At 47.0% G+C, this 12,100-nt stretch overlaps 1 protein-coding gene across 1 annotated transcript in view; it reads left to right on the top strand.

Annotated features, from left to right (window-relative positions):
• The window catches only part of LOC143764905 (uncharacterized), a 36,128-nt gene that overhangs the window by 18,907 nt on the left and 5,121 nt on the right, over positions 1-12,100 (top strand). Inside the window, exons 2-3 of the mRNA XM_077251001.1 lie at positions 11,215-11,308; positions 11,409-11,600. Coding sequence (XP_077107116.1) covers positions 11,237-11,308; positions 11,409-11,600 — 264 coding nt within the window. The 5' untranslated portion in view covers positions 11,215-11,236. The remainder of the gene's footprint in view (positions 1-11,214; positions 11,309-11,408; positions 11,601-12,100) is intronic.

Genomic DNA, 12,100 nt, shown 5'->3' with positions numbered 1-12,100 from the left:
CAGAATTCATGGTTCCATTTACTACAGCAAGTGTTCCAGGTCCTAAACCAGTAAAACAGCCCCAGACCATCACACTACCACCACCATTTTTTACTGTTGGTATGAAGTTCCTTTTCTGAATGCTGTGTTACTTCATTGCCAGATGTAATTGTACATACACCTTCCAAAAAATTCAACTTTTGTATCGTCAGTCCACAAAGTATTCTCCCAAAAGTCTTGAGGATCATCAAGATGTTTTCTTAGAGAAAAACTGAGAGAAGCCTTTAGGTTCTTATGGCTCAGTAGTGGTTTTCGTCTTGGAACTCTGCCATTCAGGCCATTTTTTCCCAGTCTCTTTCTTATGGTGAAGTGATGAACACTGAACTTAACTGAGGCAAGTGAGGCCTGCAGTTTTTTGGATGTTATGGTGTCTTTTGTGACCTCTTGGATAAGTTGTCATTTCGCTGTTAGGGTAATTTTGGTTGGCCGGCCACTCCTGGGAAGGTTCACCACTGTTCAATATTTTTGCCATTTGTGGATAATGGCTCTCATTGTGGTTCTGTTAGGATACTGTCCACGCTCCATCAGCGTCTGTCTGCTCTCAGGACCAGCACGTGTCACGCAGGTCTCCTGGGAGTAGGCTTAGGGCACATGCTTCCTGACTCTTAAAGGTCCAGCACATACACTGCTAAAGACGTTCCCAGCCAATAGTTAAGACACGTCTGGTATATAAGGCGTGAGTTGTAAGGCATCCATGCTTCTCATCTGATCAACCCTGTCCGTTCCTGTCCCAGGCCACCCTGCTATTCTCATACCCGAGTTCACCCTGCTTGTGCCTAGTCCTGATCCTGATCCATCTGCCCTGGTCCTGTGCCGCTTTCTACCTTGTCTGAACTTACACCTGAGAATCTGCATCTATGATCCCGTATTGTGGCTGTCACTAGTGATGAGCGAATATACTCGTTACTTGTGATTTCTCGAGCATGCTCGGGGGTCCTAGCAACCAGGCAACCCCCACATGTACTTATGCTGGCTAACAGATGTAAATCATTCAGCTGCGGCAAGAGAAACTAAATCTCCGAGCACTAAAACATACTCGGAGGACCCCCGAGCATGCTTGAGAAATCTCGAGTAACGAGTATATTCGCTCATCACTAGCTGTCACGTGTTCATTTTCTGCTTGTTCCGTACCAACCTGTTAACCAGTTACTGGCCGTTCCTGCTTCCCTGTCCTCCATCGGGGTCAGCTGCCACGGCTCCTGGGTCTGTCCTGGAGTAGCACCTGGAGCCAAGTCTAACCCCACCATCAGGGGGTCTAGGAAAGAGTCAGGTGCGTGCTTAGTTATGCCCCTCCAGGCTCTCTCAGATCGTGGTACAGTGGTTCCACAACCACGTGCGTAACAGGTTCACTGGAGTCCCAAACTTTTTAGATGGCTTTATAACCTTTTCCAGATTGATAGATTTCAATTACTTTTTCTCATTTGTTCCAGAATTTCTTTGAATCCCGACATGATATGTAGCTTTTGGGGATCTTTTGGTCTACTTCACTTTGTCAGGCAGGTCCTATTTAAATGATTTCTTAATTTAGAACAGGTGTGGCAGTAATCAGGCCTAGGTGTGGCTAGGGAATTTGAACTCATCTTCCCAAATAATGGATAAACCACAGTTAATTTATATGTTTGTTGTTTTTTTTGGGGGGGGGGCAGTCACTTTTTCACACAGGGCTGTTATGATGAGCTGATGGTTAGGAGCACTAGGAATGACCTGATGAGCAAACTAGTAATACAGGACAAGCTCTGGGAAGTGGGAACTTTGCTGACCGCAACCCCTAAACCTATCACAACAACTAGAAATAGCCGTGGAGCGTACCTGACTGCCTAGACACCTCTTCACAGCCTAAGAGCTAACTACCCCTAAAGATAGAAAATAAGGCCTAACTTGCCTCAGAGAAATTCCCCAAAGAAATAGGCAGCCCCCCACATGTATTGACTGTGAGTTAAGATGGAAGTCACAAACACAGGAATGAAATAGGTTTCAGCAAAGGAGGCCAGCCTTAACTAAACAGACTTGAGGATAGAAAAGGTATCTTTGTGGTCAGCATAAAAAACTACCAAAAAACCACGCAGAGTGTGCAAAAGAGACCCCACACCGACTCACGGCGTGGAGGTGCCACTCTGCATCCCAGAGCTTCCAGCTTAGCCAGGCAGAATCATGATAGCAAGCTGGACAAGAAAACAGTGATAAACAAATAAGCTAGCAGGGACTTAGCTTTTGCTGGAGTAGACAGGTCATCTGAAAGATCCAAGAGCAAACTGAACCAGTACTAGGACATTGACAGCTGGCATCAAGTAACGATCTGAGTGGAGTTAAATAGAGCAGCCAGCCAAGGCCTAACCGAGATCAGCTGGAGAAGGAACCTCAGAACCAGCAGCTCCACTCACAGCCACCAGAGGGAGTCCATGAACAGAACTCGCCGAAGTACCATTCATAACCACAGGAGGGAGTTCGAGAACAGAATTCACAACAGTACCCCCCCCCTTGAGGAGGGGTCACCGAACCCTCACCAGAGCCTCCAGGCCGATCTGGACGAGCCAAATGAAAGGCACGAACAAGATCGGCAGCATGAACATCAGAGGCAACCACCCAGGAATTATCCTCCTGACCATAACCTTTCCACTTGACTAGGTACTGAAGTTTCCGTATCGAAATACGAGAATCCAAAATCTTCTCCACCACATACTCCAACTCCCCCTCAACCAACACCGGGGCAGGAGGATTAACGGAGGGAACCACAGGAGCCACATATCTCCGCAATAACGACCTATGGAACACATTATGGATGGCAAAAGAAGCTGGAAGGTCCAAACGAAATGACACAGGATTAAGAATTTCAGAAATCTTATAAGGACCAATGAAACGAGGCTTAAACTTAGGAGACGAAACCTTCATAGGAACATAACGAGACGACAACCAAACCAAATCCCCAACACGAAGTCGGGGACCAACACAGCAATGGCGGTTAGCGAAGCGTTGAGCCTTCTCCTGGGACAATGTCAAATTGTCCACTACGTAAGTCCAAATTTGCTGCAACCTGTCCACCACAGAATCCACACCTGGACAGTCCGAAGGCTCAACCTGCCCTGAAGAAAAACGAGGGTGGAAACCAGAATTACAGAAAAAAGGCGAAACCAAAGTGGCCGAGCTGGCCCGATTATTAAGGGCGAACTCAGCCAAAGGCAAGAAGGACACCCAATCATCCTGATCTGCAGAAACAAAGCATCTCAGATATGTTTCCAAAGTCTGATTGGTTCGTTCGGTTTGGCCATTTGTCTGAGGGTGGAAAGCTGAAGAAAAAGACAAATCAATGCCCATCTTAGCACAAAAGGACCGCCAAAATCTTGAAACAAACTGGGAACCTCTGTCCGACACGATGTTCTCCGGAATGCCATGTAAACGAACCACATGCTGGAAAAACAATGGAACCAAATCAGAGGAGGAAGGCAATTTAGGCAAAGGTACCAAATGGACCATCTTAGAGAAGCGATCACAAACCACCCAGATAACTGACATCCTCTGAGAGACAGGGAGATCTGAAATAAAATCCATGGAAATATGCGTCCAGGGCCTTCTCGGGACCGGCAAGGGCAAAAGCAACCCACTGGCACGAGAACAACAGGGCTTAGCCCGAGCACAAGTCCCACAGGACTGCACAAAAGAACGCACATCTCGTGACAAGGAAGGCCACCAAAAGGATCTAGCCACCAAATCTCTGATACCAAAGATTCCAGGATGACCAGCCAACACCGAACAATGAACCTCAGAGATAACTCTACTAGTCCATCTATCAGGGACAAACAGCTTCTCCGCTGGGCAACGGTCAGGTCTATCAGCCTGAAACTCCTGCAGCACCCGCCGCAAATCAGGGGAGATGGCAGACAAAATTACCCCCTCTTTGAGAATACCAGCCGGCTCAGGAACTCCCGGAGAATCAGGCACAAAACTCCTTGAAAGGGCATCAGCCTTCACATTCTTAGAACCCGGAAGGTACGAAACCACAAAATTGAAGCGGGAGAAAAACAGCGACCATCGAGCCTGTCTAGAATTCAACCGCTTGGCAGACTCGAGATAAGTCAGATTCTTGTGATCCGTCAAGACCACCACGCGATGTTTGGCTCCTTCAAGCCAATGTCGCCACTCCTCAAACGCCCACTTCATAGCCAACAACTCTCGATTGCCCACATCATAATTGCGCTCAGCAGGCGAAAACTTTCTAGAAAAGAAAGCACATGGTTTCATCGCAGAGCCATTAGAACCTCTTTGAGACAAAACAGCCCCTGCTCCAATCTCAGAAGCATCCACCTCGACCTGAAACGGGAGCGAAACATCTGGCTGACACAACACAGGGGCAGAAGAAAAACGAAGCTTCAGCTCCTGAAAAGCCTCAACGGCCGCAGAGGACCAATTGACCACATCCGCACCTTTCTTGGTTAAGTCAGTCAATGGTTTATCTACACTAGAAAAATTAGCGATAAAGCGACGGTAAAAATTAGCAAAGCCCAGGAATTTCTGAAGGCTCTTCACAGAAGTAGGCTGAGTCCAATCATAAATGGCCTGAACTTTAACAGGGTCCATCTCGATAGTAGAAGGGGAAAAAATGAAGCCCAAAAATGAAACCTTCTGAACTCCAAAGAGACATTTAGACCCCTTCACAAACAAGGAATTAGCACGAAGGACCTGGAACACCATTCTGACCTGCTTCACATGAGACTCCCAATCGTCCGAAAAGACCAAAATATCATCCAAATAAACAATCATGAACCTATCCAGGTACTTTCGGAAGATGTCATGCATAAAGGACTGAAACACAGATGGAGCATTAGAAAGCCCGAATGGCATCACCAAGTACTCAAAATGGCCCTCGGGCGTATTAAATGCTGTTTTCCATTCGTCGCCCCGTTTAATACGCACAAGATTATACGCCCCTCGAAGATCTATCTTGGTGAACCAGCTAGCCCCCTTAATCCGAGCAAACAAATCAGACAGTAGCGGCAAAGGGTACTGAAATTTGACGGTGATTTTATTGAGAAGGCGGTAATCTATACAAGGTCTCAGAGAACCATCCTTCTTGGCCACAAAAAAGAACCCTGCTCCCAACGGTGACGATGACGGGCGAATATGCCCTTTCTCCAAGGACTCCTTTATATAACTCCGCATTGCAGCGTGTTCTGGCACAGATAAATTGAACAGTCGGCCCTTCGGAAACTTACTACCAGGAATCAAATTAATAGCACAATCGCAATCCCTATGAGGAGGTAGGGCACTGGATTTGGGCTCATCAAATACATCCCGGTAATCTGACAAGAACTCAGGGACTTCAGAAGGATGGGAAGACGAAATAGACAACAATGGGACATCCCCATGTACCCCTTGACAACCCCAACTGGATACAGACATTGATTTCCAATCCAATACTGGATTATGGACCTGTAGCCATGGCAAACCCAAAACGACCACATCATGCAGATTATGCAACACCAAAAAGTGAATATCCTCCTGATGTGCAGGAGCCATGCACATGGTCAATTGAGTCCAGTACTGAGGCTTGTTCTTGGCCAAAGGTGTAGCATCAATTCCTCTCAATGGAATAGGATACTGTAAGGGCTCCAAGAAAAAACCACAGCGCCTGGCAAACTCCAAGTCCATCAAATTCAGGGCAGCGCCTGAATCCACAAATGCCATAACAGAATAGGACGACAAAGAGCAAATCAGAGTAACGGACAAAAGAAATTTTGGCTGTACCGTACCAATGGTGGCAGACCTAGCGAACCTTTTAGTGCGCTTAGGACAATCAGAGATAGCATGAGTGGAGTCACCACAGTAAAAACACAGCCCATTCTGACGTCTGTATTCTTGCCGTTCAGCTCTGGTCAAGGTCCTATCACATTGCATCGGCTCAGGCTTCTGCTCAGAAAACACCGCCAAATGGTGCACATTTTTGCGCTCACGTAAGCGTCGATCGATCTGAATGGCCAAGGACATAGACTCATTCAGACCAGCAGGCGTGGGGAATCCCACCATAACATCCTTAAGGGCTTCAGAAAGACCCTTTCTGAAAATTGCCGCCAGGGCACACTCATTCCACTGAGTAAGCACAGACCACTTTCTAAACTTCTGACAATATACCTCCGCTTCATCCTGACCCTGACACAAAGCCAGCAAAATTTTCTCTGCCTGATCCACTGAATCTGGTTCATCATAAAGCAATCCAAGCGCCAGAAAAAACGCAACTACATTACGCAATGCAGGATCTCCTGGCGCAAGGGAAAATGCCCAGTCTTGAGGGTTGCCACGTAGCAAAGAAATAATGATTTTTACTTGCTGAATGGGGTCACCAGAGGAGCGGGGTTTCAAAGCAAAAAACAGTCTACAATTATTTTTGAAATTCAGGAACTTAGATCTATCCCCAGAAAACAAATCAGGAATTGGAATTCTGGGTTCTAACATCGGGTTCTGAACTACATAATCTTGAATGCCTTGTACCCTTACAGTGAGTTGATCCACACAAGAGGACAGACCTTGAATGTCCATATCTACACCTGTGTCCTGAACCACCCAGAGATTTTAGGGGAAAAGAAAAACAAAACACGCTGCAGAGAAAAAAAAATGGTCTCAGAACTTCTCTTATCCCTCTATTGAGATGCATTAACACTTTAGTGGCCAGCTGTACTGTTATGATGAGCTGATGGTTAGGAGCACTAGGAATGACCTGATGAGCAAACTAGTAATACAGGACAAGCTCTGGGAAGTGGGAACTTTGCTGACCGCAACCCCTAAACCTATCACAACAACTAGAAATAGCCGTGGAGCGTACCTGACTGCCTAGACGCCTCTTCACAGCCTAAGAGCTAACTACCCCTAAAGATAGAAAATAAGGCCTAACTTGCCTCAGAGAAATTCCCCAAAGAAATAGGCAGCCCCCCACATGTATTGACTGTGAGTTAAGATGGAAGTCACAAACACAGGAATGAAATAGGTTTCAGCAAAGGAGGCCAGCCTTAACTAAACAGACTTGAGGATAGAAAAGGTATCTTTGCGGTCAGCATAAAAAACTACCAAAAAACCACGCAGAGTGTGCAAAAGAGACCCCACACCGACTCACGGCGTGGAGGTGCCACTCTGCATCCCAGAGCTTCCAGCTTAGCCAGGCAGAATCATGATAGCAAGCTGGACAAGAAAACAGTGATAAACAAATAAGCTAGCAGGGACTTAGCTTTTGCTGGAGTAGACAGGTCATCTGAAAGATCCAAGAGCAAACTGAACCAGTACTAGGACATTGACAGCTGGCATCAAGTAACGATCTGAGTGGAGTTAAATAGAGCAGCCAGCCAAGGCCTAACCGAGATCAGCTGGAGAAGGAACCTCAGAACCAGCAGCTCCACTCACAGCCACCAGAGGGAGTCCATGAACAGAACTCGCCGAACTACCATTCATAACCACAGGAGGGAGTTCGAAAACAGAATTCACAACACAGGGCCCTGTAGGTTTGGATTTCTTTTTCCCATAAAAGAACTTCATTTAAAAATTGCATTTTGTGTTTACTTGTGTTATCTTTCTCTAATATTTAAATTTGTTTGGTGATCTGAAACATTTAAGTGTGATAAAACATACAAAAAAATAGGAAATTAGGAAGGGACAAACGCTTTTTCTAAAAACTGTATCTCTACGAATGAGCCCACAAATATGAATTCCTTATTTTGGTGGGTTTTATGCCGTAAAAGGGCTGTTTGTTTTAGGTTCTGCTGCAAGTTCATGCACTTCAATAAACTGACCAAGGAAATACATGCCCGTATTAACACCACCAGCTGCCTATAAGATAGCGAGTCCCTACAAATGATTTAAAGGGAACCTGTCACCCCGTTTTTTCAGTATGAGATAAAAATACTGTTAAATAGGGCCTGAGCTGTGCTTTACAATAGTGTATTTTTTGTCCCCTGATTCTCTACCTATGCTGCCGAAATACCTTACCAAAGTCGCCGTTTTCGCCTGTCAATCATGCTGGTCTGGTCAAAAGGGCGTGGTGAAATGGCTGTTTCTCCCCCACCTATTGCTTATCTTCCCGGCGTTGGCGTAGTGTTTTGCGCATGCGCAACTGCCGAATGCACTGCACAGCAGCAGACAAAGAGCGCGATCTGCGCTATTCACCGGCTTTTCCGTGGCGGCGGCCATCTTCCTGAGGCCGCGCGTGCGCAGATGGAGTGCTCTGCTTCCCGGGGCTTCAGGAAAATGGCCGCGGGATGCCGCACGTGCGCAGATGGAGATCGCGGCGGCCATTTTTCCTGAAGCAGAGATGCGAACTCGGCTTCAGGAAAATGGCCGCCGCGATCTCCATCTGCGCACGCGCGGCATCCCGCGGCCATTTTCCTGAAGCCCCGGGAAGCAGAGCACTCCATCTGCGCACGCGCGGCCTCAGGAAGATGGCCGCCGCCACGGAAAAGCCGGTGAATAGCGCAGATCGCGCTCTTTGTCTGCCGCTGCGCAGTGCATTCGGCAGTTGCGCATGCGCAAAATACTACGCCAACACCGGGAAGATAAGCAAGAAGTGGGGGAGAAACAGTTATTTCACCACGCCCTTTTGACCACACCAGCATGATTGACAGGCGAAAACGGCGACTTTGGTAAGGTATTTCGGCAGCATAGGTGGAGAATCGGGACAAAAAATACACTATTGTAAAGCACAGCTCAGGCCCTATTTAACGGTATTTTTATCTTATACTGAAAAAACGGGGTGACAGGTTCCCTTTAACGTGATGTGCTAAGGCAAGTTATCACCTCTCTGCCTCATAGGTAATAACTTACTGTTCTGTGAGGTTCTGACTGCTGGGTCCTGCCTGGGGCTCCCGGAAAAAGACAAGTGTTGCACTCGGCAGCCCCATAAAGAAGGAATGGAGCGCAGATCAGGTATGTGTAGTTCTACTCCATTCTACCAGAAATCAAAATTCCTTGTTCTTCTGATCAGAGCAGACACCAGCAGTCTGACCCCAACGATCAACATGTTATCTCCTATCCTGTGGAACAGTGATCACCTGTTTTTAACTTTAACATTGCAATAACTTAGTGGTTAACAATAACAATTGTAAGAGGTTAGGAATCCCCACCATTGAGCATAAATGGTGTGCGATATATGGTCATACTCACTGTGAATATGGTAAGCATGTTAAATCGGACACCAAGACACTATTTTTGATACTTTCAGGCACATGCTACTTTTTGTCACTAAGTAGTATGCATTTATAATAACTTGAAATGTGTGACGACCCACAAGTACAGGATTCGGGCTTCTACTAAAGTAATCAACCCCCATTACTAATTAGGTTTATCAGCAAAATGTACAAGGGTTCTGCCATTTGCAAAACGATGGGGTATGGAGGCCATTTCCCATTAGGAATGATCTAAGATTCCTCAGGTAGAACTGATACTAGTATGTGGCTGAGTGTAACGCTTGCGCCCAGACTGGTTGGCACGGGTGTGCGGGGGTGTGGCCCCACTGGACCACAGACCAGACTTCCCTGGAAGGGGCTTAACTAAGTAGCTTCCTAGGTGTTAGCTGGAGCCTCTGATGGTGAGGTCAGACTTGTGCAGCAGGTAGCTACCAGGTACCACTCCAGGGTGGAGTCTGACTGTGGATGCTGATCCCACCGGGGGACAGGACACAGGCAGGCACGGCTGTGACACTGGCTGACGGACGGGTATGGCAGAGGCCCTGATGGGCAGACTGGCTTGACGGAGACACTGGCAGGCAGATGGGCACGGTTGACACTCTGGCAGACAGGCGGACAGGGCTGGCAGACAGGCGGGTATATGGAGACAGGTAAGGTCCTGTTCAGACTGGAGGGTATATGGAAACAGGTAGAGACCTGTTTGGACTGGTGAATATAAAAAGACAGGTAGAGACCTGTACAGCAAGTTGCAGAACAGAGATAGAGCAAGGCCACAAGAGCGGATGCAAAGCAGAACCACAGGAGGTGGAGTTAAGAGCAAGAGGCAGAGCCAAGAACAGAAACGCAGGAAAGAGCAGAGAAGAGGAAGGCGGAGCTAAGAGTAAAGAAGGAGAAGGCAGAGGAGAGGGAGGAGCTAAGGACGGAGATGCTAGAGGCGGAGCCAAGAGCGGAGATGCTGGAGGCGGAGCCAAGAGCGGAGACGCTGGAGGTAGAGCCAAGAGCTGAGATGCTGGAGGAGGAGCCAAGAGCCAGAAGGCACGGAGCCACAGGTGTGGTGAGCAAAGCAAAAAGGCACAGAGCCACAGGTAGTGGCGACCAGAGCAGAGAAGTGCAGAACCACAGATAGTGGCAAGCAGAGCAGAGAGATAGCGCAGAGATTCACACAGCAGAGTGGGAATGGCAACAACCAAAACAGGAACAGACATAAACCAGAGTTCAGACAGGAACGGACATAGACCAGAGTTCAGACACAGAAGTAATGGAACACAGATTCAGACCAGGGTATGACGCCCCACTGGGTGGCGAACACAGACCAGGGTACTGCGCCCCACTGGGTGGCAGACACAGAGACAGAACCAGACACCTCAGCAGCAAAGTACTGACTGAGGAAGTAAGTTTGCTTCGGCGTCCTCCAATGGGTGAGGACGCCTTAAGAATCAGAGGCCTCTAGGCTATTGGCCAGAGACACCTTAGGGAGGTGCACACAGGCTGAATAAGAAACAGGAGTTGCTGGCGCCGCCCCCCTATGCACACAGACAGAAAGTGTACACAGAGCAAGCGGCCATGAAGCACAACGCATGGGGCCGGCAGCAGACAGATCTCACAGCATGGCACAGGGTGAGTGAGTTAATGTAACAGGCAGGTGGGGGATGGAAGGTCATGCAGTGATGCCGGCAGGGTTGTTACACTGAGCAGCAGAATCGGCCCCTTCATGACAAGGGTCTTCAGTACTTCGTAGTGCACTCTATCATTATGAAGTACTAAAAACCCTTCTTGTGAAAGGATTGAATAATTCTGAGACTACAGTAGTCATTAAAAGTGTCATTTTGTGCTGAATTTTGAGAAACCTCATTATAGTTGTTGTGTTCAGCTACTTGCTGGTTCTTGTTAATTTTTTTGCAAACAGTAGAAGATTTTGGTAATAAACGTAACTTGCAATAAGGGGTGAATAATTTTGATTGCAGCTGTATGTACCCTGCGCACATAAAGATAATTCTATTCCTGGCTTGGTTTTTAGTCTTCCCGTAATCCAACACACCATGGAGGAGAGTCTAATGACAGAAAAAATACTGGACCTCACCCTGGATATCATCTGTATTCTGATCGGAGAGGTGAGGGATTTTAGGCATTATTTCTCTCTTAAGACTGGAGAAATGACATCCTGGAAATGTTTCTAGTCATAGATTTATCAGTGCTATTTCCTATCCACAGGATTGCACAGTAGTGAAGAAGACATCTGGTGAGTGTGTGACTCCCAACAACTGTCCACGTGTATCAAGAGGATGGAGCAGGACGAAGAGTCCCATCATGGAGCCTCCTCCTCACTTTCTCATACATAAGAGAAAAAAGGAGCAGAAGATCCTGGACCTCACCAACAAAATCATTGAACTGCTGACTGGTGAGGTGAGCGCTGCTGGGAACGCTGGGACAATTATATAGTAATACTAAAGATACCCATATTCATTCTGTAGTAGTCTTTTAAATGACAGCTATTTTTCCTGGCTCTTCAGAGCCAAGCGTATGCACTTCAATAAGCAGAGGAAGCTAAGCCTCAAATGAGTATTCAAAAAATCAAAAATGTGTTCTTGTAATAATGTACATAATACGTGCCACTATAACCCTTTATTAAGTCTGCTCCATTCTGCACTTATTATCCACCAACAAATCCCCCTCCAGGCTCTATTTACCCTTTAGCTGCCATCGGAACCGTTTGTAGTTCCAGTGTTTATTGTCAATCCTACACAGTGCAGTCTTTCAGCTGGCATCCTGCCAGCATAGCTGTGGCTCTGCCTAGAATAGAACTTCTACTGGAATATATACAAGGACATGGGAGGCAAATATATTTTAAAAATGGGTTGTATATAGAGGGGACAGAAAGGAGAGATATAATGCAGGATGGGCTG

The sequence above is a fragment of the Ranitomeya variabilis genome, chromosome 4 (genome assembly GCF_051348905.1).
Source record: "Ranitomeya variabilis isolate aRanVar5 chromosome 4, aRanVar5.hap1, whole genome shotgun sequence".
NCBI lineage: Eukaryota > Metazoa > Chordata > Amphibia > Anura > Dendrobatidae > Ranitomeya > Ranitomeya variabilis.
The sequence above is the reverse complement of the archived record's forward strand: the minus strand, read 5'-3'. Positions and strand labels throughout refer to the sequence as shown.